At 39.5% G+C, this 26030-nt stretch overlaps 1 protein-coding gene across 1 annotated transcript in view; it reads right to left on the bottom strand.

The window, feature by feature from the left end:
- LRP1B (LDL receptor related protein 1B) overlaps positions 1-26030 on the bottom strand; it is a 1355016-nt gene that overhangs the window by 262778 nt on the left and 1066208 nt on the right. The window contains 8 exon segments of the mRNA XM_075069829.1: positions 4281-4403; positions 5542-5670; positions 7794-7913; positions 10451-10573; positions 16686-16835; positions 17093-17206; positions 22844-22963; positions 23719-23847. Of these exon segments, the coding sequence (XP_074925930.1) occupies positions 4281-4403; positions 5542-5670; positions 7794-7913; positions 10451-10573; positions 16686-16835; positions 17093-17206; positions 22844-22963; positions 23719-23847 (1008 nt within the window).

Raw genomic sequence — 26030 nt, 5'->3', positions numbered from 1 at the left:
AGTGACAAGTTGTTCTGGACCTGGACTCTGCTGGCATAGTGCCTTCTCAGAGCAATAATGCTGAGCATATCTACAACACTAGCACCATTCCCTGCCATGTGAAGGCCCTCCTGACTTTTAATGACAATTAATGTTGAGCCTATTTGGTATATTGATTTCTCTGAACATTGGCACTGCGCGTATGGTGCTAAGCCTCTCCAGTGAATCTGCACAACTTAGGCCTGGTCTATACTATGCGTTTAAACTGAATGTAGCAGCGTTAAACTGATTTAACCCTGCACCCATCCACACAACAAGGTCCTTTATATCGATATAAAGAGCTCTTTAAACCGGTTTCTGTACTCCACCCCGACGAGAGGAGTAGCACTGAAATCGGTATTGCCATGTCGGATTAGGGTTAGTGTGGACGCAAATCGATGGTGTTGGCCTCCAGGCAGTATCCCACAGTGCACCATTGTGACTGCTCTGGAAAGCAATCTGAACTCGGATGCACTGGCCAGGTAGACAGGAAAAGCCCTGTGAACTTTTGAATTTCATTTCCTGTTTGCCCAGCGTGGAGCTCTGATCAGCACGGGGGGCGATGCAGTTCCCCCCAGACATCCAAAAAAGAGCTCCAACATGGAGTGACGGAGATACTGGATCTGATCGCTGTATGGGGAGACAAATCTGTCTATCAGAGCGTCTACAGAAACGAAATGCCAAAGATTGAAAAAATCTCCAGGCATGCTAGACAGAGGCCACAGCAAGGACCTCAGCACGGTCGTCGTGACAAGCATAACGGAAAGCGGCACAAAGAATCAAATGGATGCTCATGGAGTGAGGGAGGGGACCAGGACTTGAGCTATTCCCACAGTCCCCGCAGTCTCCAAAAAGCATTTGCATTCTGAGCTTCGCAATGCCTGAAGGTCAAACATTTTGCCAGTAGTTTCAGGAAATATGTCTGTCAATTTACACCCCTCCCCCCCAAGAAAAGGAAAAAAATCATTTCTCGCCACTTTCGAATGTCACCCGTATGTCTACTGGATGCTGCTGTAGATTGGGTGCTGCAGTGTTAAACAGCAGCATCCTCTCCCTCCTTCCCTGCGGCAGATGTACAATACAAAAGACTTATAGACGTCCTCGTCATCATCCTGTGACTGCCTCTGGCTGCCTTGGTGAGGTCGGCTGGGGCGCCGGGTAAAAATGGAATGACTCCCTGTCATCCTGGCAGGCGACAAAAGCTGGTAACCATCTCATATAGCCTAGCCTGTGCTCCATCAGCCCCCGCCGTCCCGTGTCTAAGAAAAGATCTGTCTCCCTGGAACATAGCAGGGGAGGCGTCCTCCCTCCCCACCTTATATGTCCTGCTTGGGACATCATAGCAGTTGGAGGCTGCCCCCTCACTTAATCTCGCTAAAAGTCAATGTCTTTCGCCTATTACTTCACACACAAATGGGGGCACTGCACTTGTCGCACAAAGAGGTGTGGAGGAGGGAAGCAATGTGGTTGTTGCAGGGCATCCTACTAGAATGCATGCAGCTCACATTCTGTGGGAATCCCTGGGCTCTAACCAGAGCGGCTGTGCTCTCTGGCTCTGTAGTACACTTGCCCATATTCCGGCAGGACATCAATTTAAGACAAAATAAAGAAGCGGATGACCGGGATCATTCCCCATTTTGTCCATGCCACCCGCGGACTCAGCGAGCAGCCAGACACCCATGATAGCAGCAGACGGTACAAAATGATAAAACCACATCCATCACCAATTACAATGGCAGACAGTGCAATAGGGATGGTACATCTCTCTACTGCAAGGCAAATGAATGCTGCGTTGTGACGCGCAGTAACCGCATTGGTAAGCATCCGACACATACTTGACAGTGACAGACAAAAGGCAAACAGGCTCATGATCTGCCATGTTATGGTTGCCAGCAATCCAGGGGAAAAGGGCGCAAAATGATTGTCTGCCGTTGCTTTCACGGAGGAAGGATTGAGTGACGACATTTACCCAGAATCACCCACGACACTGTTTTTGCCCCATCATGCATTGGGATCTCAACCCAGAATTCCAATGGGTGGGGGAGATTGTGGGAACTATGAGATAGTGCAATGCTCCAGAAATCGCCGCTAGCCTCGGTACACCCACGAAAGCTCATACTCCAATACATCTGTTAGTCTATAAGGTGCCACAGGACTCTTTCCTGTCTTTATTTTTATCTTCTCCTATTGTTCTCATCTTGCCATGTAAGTCCTTTGAAGCAGCCAGTCCATATGGGTCTGTACTGTAAAACACCATGCATGAATATTAACAAATAATAGGCCTCAAGAAGAAATTGAACTTCGTTCTGAAGTTTGTGAATCTTCTCTTCAGATTGTGAAGGTTGCCCCCAAGCAAACCTTGGTCGGTGTGACATTCCACCTTTCTTAATTTATGCCCCAAACTGCTCTAGGTTTGGAAGATCATCAAGATTATTGATTTGATCAGGGATTCTGAGTTCCTCTAAGCAGAGAGAGCAGTCTTCTCTTGTATCAACTGTGACACCTTGCCCTATAAGACCAATAGGCAGAGTCAAGGAATCTGAAAATTTCCAGATCAAATGCTGTTCTTCTATAGTTTTCAGGGCATGGATAAAGAACAATTATGTGTCTAGGAAGAGAGGACCACGTGATACTTGTGATGTTGGGAATAGGTTCTACAAAGGAAGGAAAATGCCCCCTGTGATGGTACAAATACTTCCCACAAAAGTTTGTGGCATATGAACACTGCTGACAGTAAAGGAAGTCCACACAGTGTTCCCTCCAAGATGTCATGGGACCCACCACAGAGGAGGAGGAGCTGGAGTCAAGGGATGGTAAAGTAGGTGCACTGGTTGTCATTCTGTTATGGCTGCTGTCTCTGAGGTATTGAGGTGCTTGAGCTGACTGTGGCAGGAGCAGGGCTGATTTGGTTGCCCCATTCCTCCTCATTTCACCAAGGGAGCAGCTCTCGTGCTGCCTCTTACAATGAGTGGTATGGTGCATTTGGGAGTGGGCAACTTTTCTCCTATAACCATTTAGTCTTGGTGATGTGGATGAAGCTTTCCTGTTCCTAGGACAAATTAACCAGCTTGGTAGTTGTTTCACTTGCAGGATACAGAAACACCAGAGGATTCTGAGAGGGCAAGGCCCTTAGGTAGATTCAAATGCTCTATTTCCATCTAATGGCAGGGAGAAAGTACTTCCAAATGACTGGACTGCACTGGAGGAACAAAGAGAAAAATAAGTGTTTATCTGGAACACTATTGTCACATTACCTTTCTACAATGCTTAATCGTATAATAGATTTAACACTACAGCATAAGGAAATTATGATAAGCATACATAAGGCTTCTGCTAACACAAAAAAATCACAAATGCTTCACTTGTAAAATCCCTTCACATTCATATATATTTCAGTTACCCATGTACAAGCCATAGATGATAGGAACTTTAGCAATGCCTAATACAGATAGTGACCTCATGTTTTAGAAACCTCTTTAGAAGCCATACATGGATCATCTCTAACTGTGAATGTGTGTGTGCACACGCGCATCCATGCTCACATTCACATAAAGCGAGAAAGCATGCACACACAAAGCATTTTAGATTTTGTCTACATACTGGTCCAGATTATCAATAGATTGGGTTTGGACATTTTGTGCACACATATCTACTTGTATTTTGCATGCACATTACTATGCACTCACAAATTCCTGAGTTCTGCAAATATATGTGGTGGATGCACATATACGTGTACACAACATACTGAAAATTAAGCCTAAGACTGCTACAGATAAACATACTGGCATAGTTTTGAACAGGGGCTGTATGCCAGATTCTCTCCTGTACCAAGAACTTCTTGATGCAGAATGGCGAGGTCAGGCAGTCAGATACAATATGTATATAATATAAAAGAGTAACAAAGAAGTTTTACTGGCACAGTCTGGCAGTATGAACATATATCGATTACTGATAATGTCTTTAATTTATATATTAATTCTGTTATTAATTCTTATTTTTTAAAAAGAATCAGCTATAAATTCATATAGCTTTAGCCCCAAATAAGTATGTACAAAATTATGTTCAGCAAGAACATCATTAGATTACAAACAAATATTACAACAAATTTAGAAAATGAACAATTATCTCATTCAACAGTAAATTAGAAGGTTAAATCTTCTAAAAATTCTGGTCTTCATTCCCTATAGGTTTTTAAAATTTTCTGTCCTATTATTCAGACTGAGATTTTTCTCATTGTTAGCTGTTTTTTAAATTATACTTGCCACATTCCAATGACTCATCAGATCCATCTCCACAGTCGTCATCATGATCGCATATAAACTGTTTGGGAATGCAGACTTTATTGCGGCATGTGAATGAGTTCTCATCACAAGTATTATTAGGAGCTAAGGAAAAAACAGCACATATGAAAAAATAAGGAACACACAGAACAGCAGGACCTACAGATACTTTACTTATCAGAAAAACAAGTGAAGTAAATTAACTGGTGCTCAATGACTGATTCACAACAAATAATCACACACTTTGTCAGGCATACACCAGGTAGCATACGATACCAGAAGGTGCTACTTGCCCCCAAAATAAGGAATACAAAAGTTGATTCAAAGATTCGAATGTACTTAAAAAAATAATCAAAGCAAGAAAAAACATCAATGGGGCGGGGGCACCTGGTAACACCCAGTGCTGCCTCATTCGGGGAAGGATGTTCTGCAAAGAACTCCTCCTGATTACACTACTTCTGAATGATAGCTCTGTAAATGTCTCTGTAACTCTCTGGAGAATAACCCACCCCAGACCTCATGCAATAATGGATACATAGTCAACTAAGAGAAAATTATCTGAACATTTTCAAACTTATAAAATAGTTTAGTTAAGCAAATACAGATAAAATACAAACCCACCTAAATTACTGACCAAACCCCAGATGTCCTTAACCGCATTATAACCCATATACCTACATAAAAGAAAGTGGACACCAAGAACAAAAGATGGGGAAGCAGCAGATTATAAAGTACCAGAAGTAGAGATGAGAATAATTAACATGACTAAATTATAGATACAATTGTCTCTTACTCCTCTATGAAAACAGCTAATTTTTGTGATTTCAAAAATATACTTTTTTCTTGCTAAAAACATGTAAAATGCATAATCAATAATACAGTATCCACTTTTGTCTAATATGGTGAAAAAAAGGAACAAATACTTATATTTGAAATATATACAATGAGCTACATATAGTGGACTAGATCCTCAGTTAGTGTCAATCAGTATATATTCACTGAAGTCAATGGAGCTATGCTGATTTAATTAACCTGAGGATCTGGCCCATTCTATGAGTGACCAATCTTTACCCACTGATGGTTTACAGTATTTCATATGTTGCACCATCCAGCCAAATAGTCCATCTAGTAATGGGTAGAAGGTCCACAGCAGGAAATAAAAGACACAAACAAGTACCACGAAAAGAGAAAAAAGTCAGAATATAGTTTTAAATGTATAAGTGTAAGCACAAAAACCCCATACCACAGCCTGCTGTAGAGAGTTCATCACTTCCATTAGGACAGTCCCTTTCACCATCACAAAGCCAGTGTTGAGGGACACAGGCATGGGAACCTAGGCAACTGAATGTGTCTGCAGCACAGGTTACCGATCCTGAAAAAAATGATATAGATTAGTGTTGCTAAATCCCAATTAAATAATTTTTGTGAGGTTTATAAATAATAGTTATAGGAAAGAGGTTTTTTTTTTTCTTTTAATTTAAAAGAAAGCTGAAAATAACAGATTTTCCTCTACAGTATTCTCAAAATTCAGATTAGGATTGTATTCTAAATTAAAGGTTTGAATATCTACCCTTCCCTCTATATACTTTCACTCTATTCAGGCTGGCATTCACCTCTTTCATAAATGAAAGAGGCCAGCTATCTTACTATACTTCATGTAATGTATTTAGTAGAACAATTTTAGAAAGCATAGACAGATGTTTTAGGCAACTACTATGTATTTGGATTTATTGGATAAGGATCCTGATCCTGAGAGGTGCTAACAACCCTCAGCTCTGCTCATCACTGTCAACTTCCATTTAAGTTCAGGATCAGGCCCAAAATGCATGATCAGGCCCCATATCAGAGCCCAAATGCCCAGTGTTGAACAGTGAATGTGAGGCAAGAAGAATCCCAACAGTTTCAATGAATGTACTTCTTTTTCCTGGAAAGTTCTTTATCTTTAGCACTTTATAAAACTTTTATGAGAATAAAGAAAATAATTTTTCATTACTTAAGGTTGGCTTTTTCATCTTTGTTTTAAAACAGACTTTCCTCTAGAACAGATTTTTATTTATCCTTTGGTACTTATTAAAGACTTTTTTAAGGGATTGCTTTTATGTAATCCATCATTATTATATCTTTTCTCAGATACAGCAAATTGGCATATATTAAGAAGAGAAAGTAGATTTCCATTCATGCCTTTGAATGTTTATTACAAAAGTTAAATGAATTCAAGGAATTTATTTTATGATTCATTTTCATTATTTTAACCAAGATGAAAAACAACTTATGTTGCTTCTATTAGAATGGAATTTCAAACACTTCTGAAGTTAAATTATGTTATATTACAGATAGATAAACTTCAAATGTATCAGAGAACTGGGAAACCCAAATGCTTTCTGACAGCCCTGTTCCACCTGGAAAGTATTTGTCTCCTGCTCCCAAGATGAAATAGGGCCTTGTCTCCCACTCCACAGTATTTTATCTTTAAGTAATCTTCAGAGATGCCAGCTAATTCTGTGATAGAGCTTTCATCCATAAAGGGATCTATGACAATGCTAAGTCATAGATAAGGAAGAGATGTAACACCTGAACAACTTAAAAAAGGAGTGGTGGCCTTTATTGATTAGTTTAGTCCTCCTTTTTTTCCCCACTTTTCCTCTTTTTTACTTTAAGTTGTGTATTTAGTGGCCATGCAGCCTATTGAGCCTCAGGCCATGAAGTCTCTTAGGTTTTGACAATGCACCATAGCAGATATGTCTGAAGTACCTGCCTTCTCACTTGACACTGCCTCCACTAAACCTGTTGCGGCAGGGATGAGGGTGGAGGAAAGGTGGGTGGCGAGGCAGGGAAGAGAGAAGGAAATCTTGCTTGTTAAACAGATATCACACCAGATCCCTCTCTTTATAGTAATTGTGATGGTAGCAGATGCAACTGAGTCCCATACACGAGGGATTCTCTACTTAATTGCACTCTAGAATACAAGGAACATATCTGATTCCCTAAAACAGGTAAGAGCTATGAATTTTCAGAAAGCTACTAAGATTCAGAAAGATGCTGGGGTTTGACTAAATATGGAAAAGCCAGTATTTAGTTAAATTAAAAGATAACAGCAGCAGGACACAGCACAGAGACTTTTCATAGCCATTAGGCACTGACCACCAAAATATAAAGGTATTTAGTACATGGGGGCCTGTTTACGGTAGTTGGCTCAGATTTGGAGAACAGGCAAAGGTTTGGTTCTTATTTTGCCCAGACTGGTTCACAATATCTACTTTATGAAGACAGACCCACAAACTACACACTCCACTTACAAAAATGGATCTGTCTGGCGCAGAAAAAATCATCTGTGCTCTAGAAATAAGGACAATTAATAGCTTATGGATAAAGAGCATGACCTAAAGGTGCTGTGCATTCTCCACTCCCATTAATTTCCGCGTGATTGCTCTGCATGTCTCAGGATCAGTCCCAAAAATATGATGTGATAAAATACTTAAAAATTATAATACTCACCACAAATAGCATCACTCTCATCTAAGCCATCTCCACAGTCATCTTCACCATCACAAGTCCACTGCTTAGAGATACATTTGTGTGCTGAGCAAGCAAATTGATTCCATGAACAAGAAGAATCTAGGGAAGACATCAGCCACTATGCTTGTTATGTTCACAGTAACAGTGAGTTTCCTGCATGCAGTAGCATAATGTAAAAGCTCTTCCTTGCTTTTTAGAGCTGTAACTATAGATGTAACTATGCTATAATTATGTCCCTTTGGAAAAAGAACTCCGGATTTTTGTTGGTTTCCAACTGATTTATGTTCATTAATACTTATAAAAGGACTCACAAAACTTTTAAATTAGAAGAATTTAAAAATATTTTATTATAGGCTGAAGGTAAGAACTTTTAAAATAAGAGAATAGTTCATGCATTTAACATACATGTTTTTACTATAGCAAACCACTTTGCAATTATGGTAATAAGTGCAAAGACAAGTAGTCCAATTCTTCAATCATTTCCATCATCTTTGTATTGCACTATTTAATTACATCTTGAGAAGACTTCCGTGTTTTTTTCCTCATCTGGAAAATTGGTCTATATTTGCATTCTGTTGTTCTAACTGTTTACTTTTTTGCATACACTGGGAAATAACAATTCTCTGCTTCAATTCAAAATCAATCTGCAGTAGCATATAAAATAAATTCCAGTTTCATATTAAGAATTTCATTGAGAAAACTTCAAGCCTCCTTTTTTCCATCCTCCCCACAAGAATAAATGTATTATGGTTTAACTGATAGAAAAATAATTTCAAGATGAATAATAGAAAACAGTCATTTATTACTGTCTGAATTATATTAAACATTGTCCACACTGTTTCCTAATGGATAAGAGCTGTAAACTGGAAAAAGGTAGCCAAGACCAAAAAAAAAAAAAAAAAAGGCAAATGAGTTTCATAATATTTTTAAAGTAAAGAAAAACAGAAAGCCTAAAATGCTTGCTGACAGGCTAAGCCTGGTAAATGGTGCCTAGGTCTGACCTTTCTGCCTTTCATGGGGTAGAGTTTAACTCCTGACCACATGATGAGTGAAGAAAAAAAAACACATTATGCACACAGATTTCAGGTTTCCGTCTGGAGAGAAAGGCAGCTAGAAAACAAATGACTGTGCCATTGAGCTAGAATTTAGTTCTGTAATGATGAGACTAGATTGGTGAAGCTGCAGAACACGCAGGGAAAAGACCAATTATCATTACGATCATAAATCAAATTTTCCTGGAACTGCATTAAAGCAATACTATAGAATCATGGAAATTAGAGACAAAAATTACTTAGGCCTGGTCTACATGCAAAATTTGTACCAGTATAACTTTTTTGGTTAGAGGTATGATTTTTTTTTCTTTTTAAAAATAAGTTATTCTGACATAGGCTCTAGAATGAACACAGTCTTATCAGTATAAAGGTGCCTAAATAATTGACTAGCTTAGTCCTCTCTCCATTCCAGAATAAGCTTTACTGGTATAAACACCTTTATAATGGTATAACTGTGTCCAAAATGGGGGATTATACCAATTAGAGTAACGTGTTATAGCTGAAGTATTACAACTGAATAGGTAATTTTCTCTATCCCTGTTTCTACTACAAGATTTTCATTTTCAATTTGAATTTTACAGAATCACAGAATATCCAAAAGGAAGTTGTTGCATACAGAAAATAAGCAATATTTTGCTCTGAAAATGGAAAAGAAATATTAAGTTCAATGTATGTAAATACAATTACTTATGCCACAAAGCTCTATAGCCAACCTGTCTTGAGATTTATATATTTCACACAACAAGATAGGCTAGGAAAACATTTACTGTCCATGAAGTGAGCCAGGCAGAGAGTTTGTCCTAGCTCAGAGGAGCTGCTGAGAATTCAGGAATAGAAGTAGTAAAAGCCTTCTCCTTCCACCTTGATTTGGGCAGAAAATTGCACCATTTATCTAGCTACGACTGTTTATTTCCCCTTTTCATTACGATGGCAGCAGCAAGCAAGTTTGTGTTTAGCTTTTACCACTAACTTTAGGCCAAGCTGAGGGGAGTCTGGATAAGTGTCAAGGTGCCATTTTGTTTTTCTTGTTGTTTTGCTAGTGTGTGATGCATTAGTTTTGGGTCACCCTTGGATGTCATACAAAATCTTGATGTAGTTTAAGGAAGAACAGTAGAAACACAGACAAAAATCAAACTAAAGAGGGACAATACAAAGTTATCTTGTGATAATATGTCAAGAAGATGTGTCCTTGTAATCTAACATTTAAATACAATGCTCAGCATCAGTCTTGCTGAGAGCTTGGCTACATTATAAAGATGCAGTCTACATATTCACATTTCATGGTGATGTTTACTTATAGGAGAATTTAATACTTCACAGAAAACCTTATTTTTTAATAGTTTCCCAGCACTATCTATTGAAAAAGCCTACTGATTTGCTGTAGAAAATTCTAAAGTATTGAATGCATTATATTTGTCTCTACCTTTTTGTCTGGATTTCAAAGAGTTCATCAATAAAAAATCATTGAAGTAAAATGTTAGATAAAGAATGAGTAATTTTATATAAAAATATGAATTATAAACCCTTCTTTTGCACATATGTATCAATGGTTTTAGTAGCGAGAACAAGATAAAATCCTCTTACCACAATGCAATTCATCAACTCCATCCTCACAATCTTTTTGTCCATCACACAGCCATGTGTTCAGAATACATCTTCCACTAGGGCATCCAAAATAATTTTCTGCACATGTGGGCTTGTTTCGAACTGTGATAAAATAAAGAATGTAATGTAAAATGGTAGCTACTAGTATGATTAGGAAGCTAATACAATTCTACTGAATTTCTCAAAACTAATGGAAAAGGTTACTTTTTTTCCCCCAATTACACCACAGAGTGGTCTCTTTTTCAATTAAGTTTTGATTTTTTTAAGTTTATTTTTATGAAAATATAGTTGTCTGAAAGGAGACAGATTGCTAGCTCAGGAAACTGAACTATCCTGTAGAGAGAACAAGTAGTAGTAGCATATGTTTCCCCATACTTCACCAGCATTGTACCTCAGCTTGACCGACAAGGATCTAGGGATATGAAGGTAGTTCAATCTACAGGTCAGATGCTGAGCTGATGTAAATCAGCATAAGTCTATTGATGTCAATGGTGACATGCTCAATGGAAGTATGTTGATTTATACAATCTGGCCCTCCATTTCCATTCTCATCTATTTGCAGAGATCAATGAGATTGCCAAACTATGGTAGCATTATCTGTGAAATTCACTGGGATCTGAACTGACACCATCAAATCATTTCACACAGGCCACTACCCAGCTTTCAGATGATTACATTTGAAATGAAAGTGAGGTTCTCCATTAACTCATCAGTGGAGCCAGATTTTCACCCATGATCACTGTTGACCTTGGTTGGATCTGGTTTGTTTGTTTCTTTATTTTTGGGTGGGGATGGGATATATACATTCATATTTTACATCAGTAAAGTGGGATATTGTACAGAAGGAAAGATGGAAGTTTGCATATTTAATGAGTGAATTCCTGATACAGATGCAAATAAAAATGTATTGACAGACACAATCAATTCCAAAATCTTAAGCAAGATTTCTCCCACTGAAAATAAAAGTGAATTGCACTTAATTTCAGATTAACCAGAGTTTCAAGATCATTCAGTTTCAGTGCTACCTTGGTTTTCTACTTCCTCCTTTAGAAACTCCTGTTTTCACATGCCAGGATTATCTTTGTTGGTATCTTCTGTATCTACAAAAAATGGTGAAATCCTGACCCTACTGAAGTCATTGGGATTTCTGATATAGTCTTCAACGGGTCCAGAATTTCACCCAGTGAGTCCAATCCTTAAAACATTTACAACCAAACTAAGGACCCAATTCAGTAAAGCATCCCTATTCAGAATAGCACTTAAGCACATACTTAAAGTGTTAGTAAATATTTACAACATGGAACTCATTATTAAGCTTGTGCTTAAAATTAATTGCAGTTGTGTACGGGGATGGATATAAGCACAAGCTAACGTGCTGGGCCACAGTGTTTACTTCTCTGAATAGTTCCATTAATAAACATTATGTTTGGCAGTAAATTTTTGTGGGATTGGGTCTTATGTTTGTAAAGAAGTAACAAAAACTATTTAACCATAAAAACAAACAAACCAACCAAAACACACAAACAGAAACCCTAGTGATCTCAGCACAACATTAATTAAAAAGGAGAGAGAAAAAATGTCAGCTCGACTATGAAGAAAGCCATCTGTAAACTTTTCCAACTGTATAAAAGGGATAAAAGGAGACAAAAATATCAGCAAAACAAAAGCTTCTTTCAGAATTATCTATCTAGATATTTATACTCTAGTAATCACTGTAGCATCTGCGTGACAAATAGAATTCAACTTTGTACAGCACTTTTAAACGAAGGTAACCCAAATGACTTCCTAATTAGTAATAAGAAATGGTTGTCATAAACAGATGGTTAAGGGTTAATGTCTCTTTTACCTGTAAAGGGTTAAGAAGCTCAGCGAACCTGGCTGACACCTGACCAGAGGACCAATCCTGACAAGATACTTTCAAATCTCGGTGCAGGGAAGTTTTTGTTTGTGCTGTTTGTGTTGTTCGTTGTTCGCTCTTGGGGCTAAGAGGGACCAGACGTGCACCCAGGTTTTTCTCCAATCTCTTTCTGAATCAGTCTCTCATGTTTCAAAATAGTAAGTACTAGCTAGAAAAGGCGGATGTCTTATGTTTGTTTTCTTAACGTGTAAATGTGTATTTTGCTGGAAGGATTTTTACCTCTGTTTGCTATAACTTTGAATCTCAGGCTGGGGGTGGGGAAGTCCCTTTAGTCTATATGAATCTGAATACCCTGTAAGCATTTTACCATCCTGATTTTATAGAGATAATTTTTTATTTTTTCTTTCTTTAATTAAAAGCTCTCTTTTTTAAGAACCTGATTGATTTTTGCCTTGTTTTAAGACCCAAGGGGATAGGGTCTGAACTCACCGGGGATTGGTGGGGGGAAAGGAGGAGGGGGAAGGTTAATTCCTCTCTGTTTTAAGATCCAAGGAGTTCGGATCAGTGTAGTCTCTCAGGGTAACCCAGGGAGGGGGAACGGAGGGGGGATGGGTTTCTTCTCCTTGTTTTAAGACCCAATGGGTTTGGCTGGTGACAAACAGAATTCAACTTTGTACAGCACTTTTAAATGAAGGTAACCCAAATGACTTCCTAATTAGTAGTAAGAAATGGTTGTCATAAACAGATGGTTAAGGGTTAATGTCTCTTTTACCTGTAAAGGGTTAAGAAGCTCAGCTCAGCACTATATTTTGGCTGGTGGCAGCGTTATCAGATCTAAGCTAGGAATTAAGCTTAGAAGGATCCATGCAGGTCCCCACTTTTTGGACGCTAAAGTTCAAAGTGGGGGAAAAAACCTTGACAATGGTAATACTAGGATCATGAGGAAAATGAGACAATTATCATGAGTTCAGAAGAAATTCTCACAATAGCATTGTCCTCTTACACATGAGGTTTGCCAATCACTACTACTACTACCACCAATTAAAGAAGAAAGGTTCAGACGGTAACTTCATATAAACATTTAAAATGTTGAATAATTTTCTGAAGTTCATCCACATTTGGACATATTGGATTTTTTTAAAATAGTCGGTTAAGTTTTAATAAATCCAAGATGGGACCCCATCATCCCTTCTTTTCTTAAATAAAAACATATTTAGATTACAACCCCTTCCCTTGGTATTGAGGTAGAACGGTTTCTATTGCTCTGAGATATAAGTAAGAGGACTTCTTGGTCTAATAATTCCTCATGAGATGCGTCTCTGAAGAGGAACAAAGCAGAAGAGATTGGAAGTAGGCTCAGTATACAACTGGATATACTATCTCATCAAAATCATGTTAGCATCCACTGGTCTTAGGTATGGTCTTCCATACATACATGGAAGAAAAAAAGAAAAAAAGAAAACATTACTCAGTTTCAAAAATGAAGGGATGATGCTTTTAGACTCTTGGGAGCAGGTTCACATCTCTTATCTGTCCTGCCAAAATTAGTGTTTTGAACCAGCAGTGAACTGTGATGTCTGCGCAGTTGATGAAGATGGTGTTTTCTTATGAAAGTTTTGCCTCTTTCTGAAAGGTTAGGATAGTGTCTGGTGGCAAGAGCATGTAGGAGGAAAATGTCTTTGCAGCCTATGAACTCGTCATCTGATATGTTTCCTTTTAGGGGCTGTTGGGTATGAAGTGTAGCCTAAGAAACCCTCAGTGTATGAAGGGTATTATCTTTCTTTGAGCTAAAGAAGTCCAGCCCTTTAAAAGTCAAGTCCTCCACCATGAACTGAATCTTCAGTAGGAAGCCAGAACTCTGAACCCATAAGGATCTTCTCATCACCACTGCCATAACCATTCATCATGATGCAGTTTTTGCCACATTTAGGGCAGCTTGTAGGCTGGTCCTGGCCAGCAGCTGGCCCTCAGTCACCAGAGAGGAAGATTCTTCCTTCCCTACAGGAGGAAGTTTGTCTATGAATCTCAAGAATTTCTTATAATTTAAAAAATACTATTTGGCCAGCAGAGTTTGATAAATCACAATTCTATATTGTAAACTAGCTGACAAGTACGATTTTCTGTCAAGTAAATCTCATCTTTTAGGCTCATTTTACTTTGGTGTACTCTTATTTGGTTATCTTTACATTTTATTAATAGCTGTTACCACACAGGAATTGATACCAGATATGAGTAAAATAATAATCCCCCCTGCAAGGAGCACAGGACCTTTTTCTTCTTCTTCTTCTTTTTTTTTTTGCCTGCCTTCCAGCACATATGAGCTGTTGTGACCAGAGCCTGCCAAAGAACTTTTGCAGGGTCCGTAACAGCCTTGTTGATTGGAAGGCTATTTTATCTGCAGTAGAAGATTGAAAGGTGTTGATCAGTTTATGAACAGGTTCCTGAATCTCCTCAAGGGTAAGTTGCAAAGAGTCTGATACCCTCTTGAGATGGTCCTGAAAGATTTAAAGGCATCAAGCTGTGGCCTACTAGAAGGGATCACAGCCTCATTTGGTGATGAGGAGGATTTCTGGTGGGGGCCAAGAAGTCAGCAGAGTGAGATGGGGAACCCTGAGTAGATTGTTACTCAAGAGAAGCACTGTAAGTCTGTTGATGCAGCTGAAGAAACTGGCATTGAAGGCCCATGAACTGGTGTGGACATAAGAATACAGGTGCTCAGTACCATGGGTAAAGATGGAGCCAGAACTACAGGAATCAAACTAGTGGAAAATAATGGGGATTCTGATTCTTGTACGCTGGAAGATTCCCTAGTGCTCTTTATGCTACTAGCACAGTACTGTGCAGCAGAGCAAACAGCAGATTGTGGATGGAGAATGACGGCATTGACAGTACCAGAGTCATCAGTACTGGTGATACTGGAGCACAAGATTGGAGCCCAATGGTACTGAATAAGTAATTAAGGAAGTTGACAGTACCAAGCTCCCTGATATGGAGGGAACTTCAGATGATGCATCACATGTTGGGACTTTTGTGTGCTGCTTCATCGCTGCAGATTCAATATCAAATGGAATTGAGCTTCAGCAGTAGCCTTATGGGGCCACAAGGACTCTCTTGAGGTAGAATGGTGTGGGGAAGCTCTTCTTTTCTTAGAAGAGACCTTAGCTGGGGATCTGCCTCTCAGTTTTTCCTTGCTATGTACCTTCTTTGCCTGAGATCATGTAGACCCCATCCTGCCTGGAGTACTTTAGATACTGACAGGTCATGTGCAGAGGGAGTCAAAGACCCATGGTCTGAAGCCAGTCTCATCAACCCATCCATTAAAAATATTTGGAGGCGAGCCTGCCTGGATTTTCAAGTTCTTTGTGTAAAGGACTTATATAACTTACATTTACTAGGGATGTGCATCTCCCCCATACAAAATAAACATTTCTTATGCCTGTCATTAATGGCCAAAGTTTCCTGACATTAGTGACAATATTCATAACCAGGGGACTGAGAACTAGCCATCTTAGTATCTGGAAGAAAATAATAAGGATTCTCCAGGTAAAAAGGAACCTACCCTGAAAATACTACACATATGGTGCCAAGCAGCAAACTAACTACAACTGGGGATTAAGATAATATCTACAAGGAATGAAAAGAGAGAGCTAGTTGTACATTCAAATGGACAGAAAGCAGCTCCATCTCAAAGCCAGAGGCAGTGAGAAGAACTAAGTGGTGACTGGCTTGCTCCAGCCCTTTATGCCCTAGGTGAAGGGCGTGAGGATACTCAAGGCATGTGCCTGGCCCCAGTAGGCAATGCTGGCCAAAAGTCTCCAGTCTCTGACATGTGCACCAAAAGGAGAATATGTATACAGAAAAGCAATCAAAGGAGAATAACATTAATATAGTCACCAAAAGAATAAATAGATAACTCTTAAAGTGGAACAACTCTCCTCAAAGCTTTGTACTAACTTCAATCAAACACCCAAGAAAGCAGGGGAAAAAAATCAAGCAACACATACAATTAGCTATTAAAAGTTACTCATAGGCTTTGGGCAATTTTGCTGAATCTTAACACTTTAGACATTTTGATGATTAAAGTTCCAATTAAATAAAAATAATTAATGACATACATACAATGGGGAAAAAAAACAGCCAAAGACAATGCAGTTTTCTTCAGAGGAACTTCAGCATTAATTAGTGATAATTTGCATATCCCCTTAACACAGATAATATGGATGCAGGAGGCAACTTCCTCTGAATAGCTTTATTTGTACATTAAACACATAGTACTGAATAGATACATATTTTTCATAGTTTCTCTATATCTCTAGTACAGATATAATTTATTATTATTTTTCTTTTCACAATTACCTGGGCATTTTAATTCATCTGTATAATCTCCACAGTCGTTAGATCCATCACATATCCATTCTGGTAGTATACAAAGTGAAGTAGAATTACAACTAATAAACCCTGTAGATTTTACTCCAAGCTTATAGAAATTAGTGCAGTCTGTGTTATCTGGAAAGAGAAAATAAAATACTACACAATCAAACCTATATATTATAGATTGATCAATCAATGTCTTGATACGCTTTGCAACCTGGGTTCCTAGACTTGGCTATATTTTTTAACAGGCTATTCAGCTTTCATGAACATATTAGTATCCAAGATAACAGTTAACTCAAATAAGAGTTAATTGCAGATCATATGTGGATAACACTTTAGCACTTTAAAGAGAGACAGAGACAGATGTGACAGAAAATTGAATTTCTTACTGCAGTTCTTCTCATCTGAAGCATCTGCACAATCAAGGACCTGGTTGCATTGTGCTGATTTTGCAATGCAAATCCCTTCTGCACAGAGAAATTCTGTTGAAACACAGGTTGAATCTACAAAGTATATAGTAACAAAAAGAAACAGTTAAATGCAGTCTGCATTGCTTCAAAAGTTTATAAGTAAACCATTATTTTTAAGTAACCATGCATTTAAAGAAAGGTTAAAGCATGTATCACAGTTGAGCATTGATAACATTTACTGGAAAAGAAAGAACAGATACATCAAGCTGTTTTGTGCATTTAATGTACCAAAATAAGGTTTTCATTCAAAATGCACATTGTGATTACAAATGATCCACTATAAGATGGTGTTCAACATGACAGTTTCTTCAGTACTATAGCTTTTGACATTTTAATATTATAACCAATTACAAATATAAGCTAAAGCTGTATAAATTCTAAAATACTCACAATACTTAATATAAAAATCATAACACTTTGCATTTCTTATAAGCACCTTTCATGTGAAGATCTTGAGCACTTCATAAACATTTACTTGTTACAATATTCCAGTGAGGTATGTAAATACAACTATTATTATTTCCATGTTTCAGAAGGGTAAGCCAATCAGTTAAGTGACTTGTCCAAGTAACAGATGGGGCAGGGGAGAAAAGAAAGAGAGGTTCACTACCAACATTTCAAGTACATCTAAGAAGGAATATCTACACTGCAATAAAACACCCACAGCTGGTATGTGTCAGTTGACTGGGGCCTGTGGGATTCGGCTTTTGGGGCTATAAAATTGCAGGTCAGATGTTTGGGCTTAGGCTCAAGTCTGTGCTCTGGAACCCTCGGACCCAAGCCCGAACGTCTACATGGCAATTGTATAGCCCCACAGCCCAGACCCATAAGCCGAAGTCAGCTAAAACAGACCAGCCATTGATTTTTATTACAGTGCAGATATTTCTATAGTGTAAGAGTGCAAGTGGAGGTGGGCACTCCACCAGAACCCGCCAGGGTAGGTAGATTTCAACAACAAAAGGTTAGGAACCATAAGCTAATTTCTACAAAAATTCATTAAAACACAACTCCAAAGTAGGAGTAACATCTGTTTCCAGCACATCTAGGACTCAGACAAGTGTTGAATAATGACAGTAAGACTTTATTTGCCTGTTCACTTCATCTTCTGCTTGCTGAGGCTACAGAGTGGAGTTAAAATGTGGTTGACTGTGGCAAGACAATTTTTCCTTTTAAATATCCTGATCCTTTTCCCCTGTCAACCAAAATCTGTGTGATCCAGAAAATCACAAAAATATTTTCAATAGTGCCTAAAACTATTTTTAAAAGTAAAAGGATATAAACATATCAATGAAAGATCAGTTAAATGCACTTAAAATAAAAAGAAGTATCAGTAGGGTGGACAGTGCAGTTTGAGTAAATCAAATAACAACTTCCTGAACCTTCAACAACCAAATTGTGTCTGAATTTCAAGGAAAAATGGTTAACTCTTTCCCTTCTCCTCCTGCTCCCCATAATTGTTGCTTGTAGTCTTCTGTGTAGTTGAGAACTTCCTCAGTATTGACACAAGGCAGGACTAAGAATCCCAGAAAACATCAAATTTTTCAGAATTGGGGCTTCATAGCTATGCTATACAGCATGGGAAGCATTTACCTGGGAGACTTTACAGCTCATTTACACAAAATAGTTGCACTAGTTTAACTAAAATTGGTTTAGAAACCATAGCATTTAAATCAGTGCAACTGTTTGTGAACATTATAAACTTAGTTTACATCAGTTTAAAATCACAACTTGAGTTAAACCAATGCAACGTTGTGTCCAGACCACACCTCAGAGACATGAAGTTCAGTGTGCACAGATCTAGTCTAATATCTGCATCTGTTTCTAGAGACAGGGTACAAAGCCTTCATACTCCTAAAGTATCAATCCTTCTATAAAGACTGCTGCTGCTGCTACCACAGGATGAGAGGGAGAAGTCTCCCCATTACAACGGTGGTGGGGAGAGAAGAAGAAAGCCTGGGATAGGTAGCTCATTAAAGGCTTAGCAATTTTAATACACTTCAGATACACGTCTGAACTTTGCACCAAACCAGAATTGTGAAACTCTAGAAGTTCATTCAACATTAATAAGGAGTCTTGTCAGAAACCACGGGAAGCAGTTTGGTCATTAGATTTAATCTCTGGTGAACAAACCCCTTAGATTCATTTCGAAATATTCATCCATTAAGCTTGGGATGAAGTGAAAGACTAGAAACCAGTATTTATTATTCAAAGAAGCCGTTGATTTATTTGTGAATGAATCTTGATAGGAAAAAAGAAATGAAAAAAGAAAGAGCACATTCATTTGTTACCTTTAAAAATGTCTTCAATTATTTTATTTCAGCTTGCTATAGGTTTACTAAAATGTTTTAAAAGACTGCTCACTAAGAGATAAATCCTGCACATACACCAAGGGCTTTTCTGCAGCTAAACAGTGCATTTCTGCACTGGGTTGGAGAGAATTTGGGAAGACCATACAAGGTGCTCATTTCCCTGACCCTAAAGACCAGCTCTGTCGGGATGTCAGCATTCTCCTCACCCTAACAACTTCAGAGAGGGTACAAGAGGCCCACAGAAAATAATATATTAAAAACAAACAAAAAACACCATGCCTTCAGCCTATGGGTTCCACAGTCCTACTCAGTTGTTACCAATGAAAGCAACATTAAACCCTGCATGTCTCACTTATATAAACAGAAGCTTTTTTATTTATTTGAACTTTATTAAGTCTGTTACAACAAGAAGCTTTTTTTTTAAAATGGCCTATCTATATCTAGATGGATGGATGGAAGCCCTTTGATAGATGGACTAATTCCTCCCACCCTCCTATACACCACCCACTAACAGCAATCCAGACAACGGGAGAAGAAAAGGGTTCAGAAAGCCCTCCTTCCATTAATAGGACAAATGTAGGGGGAAGATGTAAACTACTAATTTTGATATGTTTGGAATATCGTGTTCCTTGGTCTCAGACTCACCAAACCTATGGCTTTTTCCACAATTAGATTTAAGACTTTCTAGGGATATGAGGGGAAACCTTTTGGCCCATATGGAAATCCCTGCGTGACTGGCTTCCTTTTCCCATTCTCTGAGCCAGAGCAGCTAATCAGAGCTGTTGCCTCAGACAGACACAGCACTGCCTTTCAGAAGCAGACAGGAGAGTTAAAACAAGGTAGGAGTAAGGAGAGGAGCTGCTGGGCCCATACCATTTTCACAAGATGGAGGAGTAGGCCTGCAGAGAAAGATATCTGCAGCTTAGGTCCACGTCTGCTCTCGCCTCCATCAAGTGAAAACTGTATCAATCTGCTCCTTGCATTCTCCCCTCCAAACCAGCATGTTATTCACAGGAGGACAAGGGCAAGGATAAATCAGAGTCCACTATGAGCTACTGTTTTTTTTCTATTCCCTCTTCCCTACCTCCTTCCTTTAGGAAAAAGTTTGTTAGCTCTTCTTCTCCCTCCACCCTCTGCTCCTCCAAGTCCAGGCATGGGGTGAGAAGTGCTCAACAGCTGCCCCTTTCCTTGACCCAAGCCTGGGAGGGAAGGTTAGAAGAGACCCCTACCATAGCTGTAACTCCCCCGAGCATACAGGCAGTGTGCAGGGCACAGAGTGAAACACTGACGATGGGGGGGAGAGGAGTAGACCCACAGTCACATGGCTGGAGGCCTCATGGTCCTGCCACACCCTGTCACAGGAAAGGACAAGAAGAGAATCTTCCAAGCAGACTAGAGTGATTGTGGGGAAGCAGCCAATGAGAGAGGCTGCAGGGAGCAGGCATTCAGGGTTCAGTAGGGTCATATAAGAGGAGCTGCAGAACACAACAGCAGTCAGTTGCTGCCTGGAGCTGGAGAAGAGAAACCTGTGTTCCTGGCTGGCTGAAAGAGCAGCAGGACCATGGACAGCTTAGTGTGGGCATGGACCAGGGGAGCTAAGGAGGAATTCCTGGTTTGCTGCTGGGACTGAGTCCAGGACAGTCTGCTGGCAGGGACCAAGGGAGCGAAGAAGGAGTTTATGACTGGCAGCTGGGACTGAGTCCAACACAGCTGTGAGTAGGGACCAGGGGAGCAAAGGACCTCCTGACTGGCTACTGGGACTGAGTAAGGACTGAGCCCAGGGACAGCTGCAAGAAGACAGTGTCTCCAGAGAGGAAGCCCTGGTGGTACAGCCCCATACCTGGGCAGGGACAACTTAAAGATGATAGACCCCAGAAGAGGTGTGTTCTGATTCACATACAGTATGTGAGACTCAGCCGGAGGGCTGAGTCACTGAAAAACTGCCTGAAAAGAGGGGTCACTAGAACTGAAAGATTGCAAACACACTCAACCAGAAGTGGGCACTTGCAAGAGACGGGTGCTGTCCTGTTACAGGGAGTTAGGGAGCAGGGAAAGAGGAGAAGCAAGAAGTCAGTATGGGAGACACAGGAGATGGAGGGGAGACACACAGAAAAGTATGAGGGTCCTTCCTCCATTGCTGAAGGTGAGAAGCACTGGCCCCAGTTAATCAAACCTCTGAACCACTTACCTCCTTCCACAGAATGAACTGAGTTCTGGCCTCTCTGTCCTACAATGAATACTTTCTCCCTCTTTGCTTCATTGCTTCCCCATCCTTTTCTGCAGTACCACATTTTATCACTCCCTGCCCCCTTCTCTGTGCCTTTCTCCCCTGCCCCACACATACACCATTCCTTCCTTCCTTCTTTCTGAATTGACATTCATGTAAGTGATTACAAAAATATGCAAATTAATGCGTAACTAATATCTAAAAGGTTTTGCTCTGATGGTTCTAGCTAGAGATTTTGTCATAATTATATCTTTTTTGAAACATAACTCAGAATTTGTGTTGGTTATCAACTACTTTATATTCACTAACATTTGTAAAAGGACATTAAAATATTTATAGCATATGTATTTAAAAATATTTTTTTCCAATAAGCTTTGCACAGAGCCAAACTGCAACATGGCTGGGAAGAACTGACACTGAACATGGCTAGTGAAACCAGCAGCATTATCTTTTCTCTTCATCTAGCAAAGCTGCCCAGATTCAGAATAGAGAACATGACATACCGACGCCCTGTATAACAAAGATGCCACAACACAGATTGCTGCACAGAAAATCACTGCCACAATTTTTTCTGGACATTCCTACTGCCACAAAGCCCCATCCCACAAGCAGGTGGGGCTTTTAGTCACTATCTATTCAACTCTAACAATAGTCACTTAGACTATGACCGGATTAGAGGTTTTGGTCATGGTGTAATGCAAGTTAAGTGATTCCCAATTAGTTCAAGTAAACACAATTGTACATGCAAACCTAAACACTCTAGGATATAACCTTGGTTAAACCTAGGGTTCTCTCATATGTCAATTTTTTGGCTGAGTTCCACTCTTAACATCACTTTTTTTAATCTAATATGATTTATACAGGAGCCATCATTGTGGAACAGCATCTGGGTCTCTTGTGAGGAGGTAGGGGAGAGAAGGAAGGAATGGATCTTCACCTACACTTACCCAGGATTATTTCACAGGCGTCAGAAAGCATTGTAATGTTTCTTCTGATCTCTCTCTTAGTCTATTTCATGCACAGACATTTGGTTTAGAGCCAAAACACACAAATAAAAACAAATAAAGAGTATAATTCCACCCAAAAATACACATACATTCGAGACATAGATAGATAGAAGCAGCTGGCATTTACCTTTACAGTCCAGTTCATCAGAGTTGTCACCACAGTCATTTGTGCCATCACACATTTTGTTGTTTGAAATACAACGGTGATTGTAACAAGGCCTAAAACCTCTCCGACAGCTTCTGTTTTCTGGTAAAGTAATTGTAATAGAGATTGTATACAGAAATTTTACACAAATAAATATTTTATTTAAACAAGCAAGCAAACATCCCAGAGACATTTCCTTCAGAAATGTTTATGGTAAGTTATAAAAAAAAATGTGAAACTAATAATTTATTGTCCAACTGAAAGCAGTTGATGGACGAACACATAAACCAAATATTGTAATATCACTACTTACAGAAAAAAGAATCATAAAGATTTGTGGCAGGGGAGGGATAGCTCAGTGGTTTGAGTATTGACCTATTAAACCCAGGGTTGTAAGCCCTATCCTTTAGGGGGCCACTTAGGGATCTGGGGTAAAAAAATCAGTACTTGGTCCTGCTAGTGAAGGCAGGAGGCTGGACTCAATGACTTCTCCGGGAACTGTAGTTTTTGTTATACTCTACACTTATCTTTGTACTTTATAATACTTCCATACTAGTGTTTTCCTATTTTAAATCACTGACAATTTTAATAGAATTGTATTTAAAAGTGAAAGATAAATCTATATCGCCAACATAAGGCTGAGAATAAGTAGGGGAAGATTTTCAGATTTAGGTAAGTAGCTAGGTGGATTTCTTTTTCTTTTTGTTTTAAGACTAGAAATGGATGACATAACATACCTTGGGATTCATTGTATTAAATATAAGCCAATCAATATAAAAACAATTTGAAAGACATTGCATTTAATAATTATGAAGCCAAGTTAAGAAACTGAAGCAACAATGTTTGAGAACACTTACCGCAATAAAATAGTTTTTCATCCGATTTGTCCTTACAATGAGCAATGCCATCACAGGTTAATTGGTAGTCGATGCATTCACCATTTCCACATTCAAACTCAGAGTAAATGTTGCATGTGGAGTTTTTAGCTAAACACACACAAACAAAATACAAGTATTAAAATCATTTTAATAGTTTGCATTGCACAATGAAATTAAGCAACATACAGTTCAAAAGCAAATTACTTCATGTTTTTTGAAGACTGTGAATAGAAAGGTGTACAACTAGAATCACTGATCTTTCAGACTGGACTTGCTACCTAACCATCCTACAGCTGCTCAACTTTTAAAACCTAACCTACAAAATTAAATGTAAACATACCTGTTGTATCTATCTTTTAGATTGTAAGCTCATTGGACATTGTAATGAGGTGTATCTGGCCCTTTGAGGCCCCCCGCTGTAAAACTGGCAGTCCTATCATACCCAGCTCTAGGAAAGAGCAGTAGTGGTGTGTCCTCCAGGCTGCCTAGAGAGGCTGTGGGAAAACAGCCAATCAGAGAGAGGCTGCAGGGAGCAGCCAATCAGAGCCCAGCTGGCTCATATAAAAGGAGCTGTTGGATAGAGCAGATTAGTCACTGACTGGACCCTGAGGAGCAAGGACAGTGCTCCTGGCTAGGTGCAGGACTTGCACTACCTGGACAGAGCAGTTGTTTGCTGGAGCCAGAGAAGCAAGGAAGGTGTTCCTGGCCGATGACTGGGACTCAAGCAAGACTTCAGCCCTGCGATAAGGGTGCAACTGAAAGTGCTCGGGCTAAGAAGGGAAGTGGCCCACGGAAACACAGGAGCAAATAGCTAAAGAGAAGCAGCCCATGGCAGCTACTTATAGGGTCCCAGAGTTGGGACCAAAAGCACTGAATGGGCAACTAAAATGATTAGGGGTTTGGAATGGGTCCCCTGTGAGGAGAGATTAAAGAGGCTAGGACTCCTCAGCTTAGAAAAGAGGAGACTAAGGGGGATATGATAGAGGTATATAAAATCATGAGTGGTGCAGAGAAACTGAATAAGAAAAAGTTATTTACTTGTTCCCATAGTATAAGAACTAGGGGCCTCCAAATGTAATTAATGGGCACCAGGTTTAAAACAAATAAAAGGAAGCTTTCTTCACACAGCTGCACAGTCAACCTGTGAAACTCCTTGCCTGAGGAGGTTCTGAAGGCTAGGACTATAAGAGGGTTTAAAAGAGAACTAGATAAATTCATGGAGGTTAAGTCCATTAATGGCTATTAGCCAGGATGCGTAAGGAATTGTGTCCCTAACCTCTCTTTATCAGAGGGTGGAGATGGATGGCAGGAGAGAGATCACTCGATCATTACCTGTTAGGTTCACTCCCTCAGGGGCACCTAGCATTGGCCACTGTTGGCAGACAGGATACTGGGCTGGATGGACCTTTAGTCTGACCCAGTATGGCCATTTTTATGTTCTTATGTAAGCCCAGAGAAGGGGGAAGATGACCCTGAAGAGGGTCAGCATTTAATTGAACTGTGTTATCTCCCAAAGAGGATTTAACTGAACTGGAGAGCTGGGGTCAGGAAGGAACACTACAAAGTGAAGAGTCACCAGCGAGTGACCCTGGGGCACTGCTCCATAATAAAGCAGTACCATTGGAAGCTAGCCCAGGAGGGGCTGATAGATAGTTTGGAAGATAGCCCCTGAGGGACTGAGGCTAATGGATCAGGGCATTGCAGAGGGCACCATGAGAGGCCCTGTTGGACTTGTGCCCCAGAAGGGGTCTGTTTTGTTTGTACACCTACAGACTGTATGTGACTCAGTTGGAGGTCTGAATCACTGAAAACGTGCTCGAGAATTTTAACTATCAACAGGGGTCACAGCAAACAGAGCAAAGCTGAGAGACTGCAGGTGCAGACACACCCAGCTGACAGGGGCATTCACGTGAGGTGAGTGGCCCCATTATAGACAGAGGTTGTCTTTCTTTTAGAGTATGGTGCAGTAATGAGGACAATGCTAGTGCTAACCAAATAAAAATAAATAATTTTAATTAGTTCCAGATGAGGTGAAACTAACAGAAGACTATGATAGTTTCCCAAATGTATGGATATGCATCTAGGCAAATTAGAGGCATTGATTTTGTTGAGGTTTCTAATTATTTTTATAACTTCTGGTTTTGGCTCAGTTGTCCTCTCTCCTTTCCCGCACCAGCCCATCATGAAATATCACATGATGCACATTAATTTCTTAATGGAAGTGTTAAAATGCGTTGTGCCTACTGAGTATTATCAGTAATTCAAGATCTCTTCAGCTGAGCACAGCCAAA

Source organism: Chelonoidis abingdonii, chromosome 10 (assembly GCF_003597395.2).
Source record: "Chelonoidis abingdonii isolate Lonesome George chromosome 10, CheloAbing_2.0, whole genome shotgun sequence".
Taxonomy (NCBI): Eukaryota; Metazoa; Chordata; order Testudines; family Testudinidae; genus Chelonoidis; species Chelonoidis abingdonii.
This window is presented reverse-complemented; position numbering and strand designations above follow the sequence as displayed.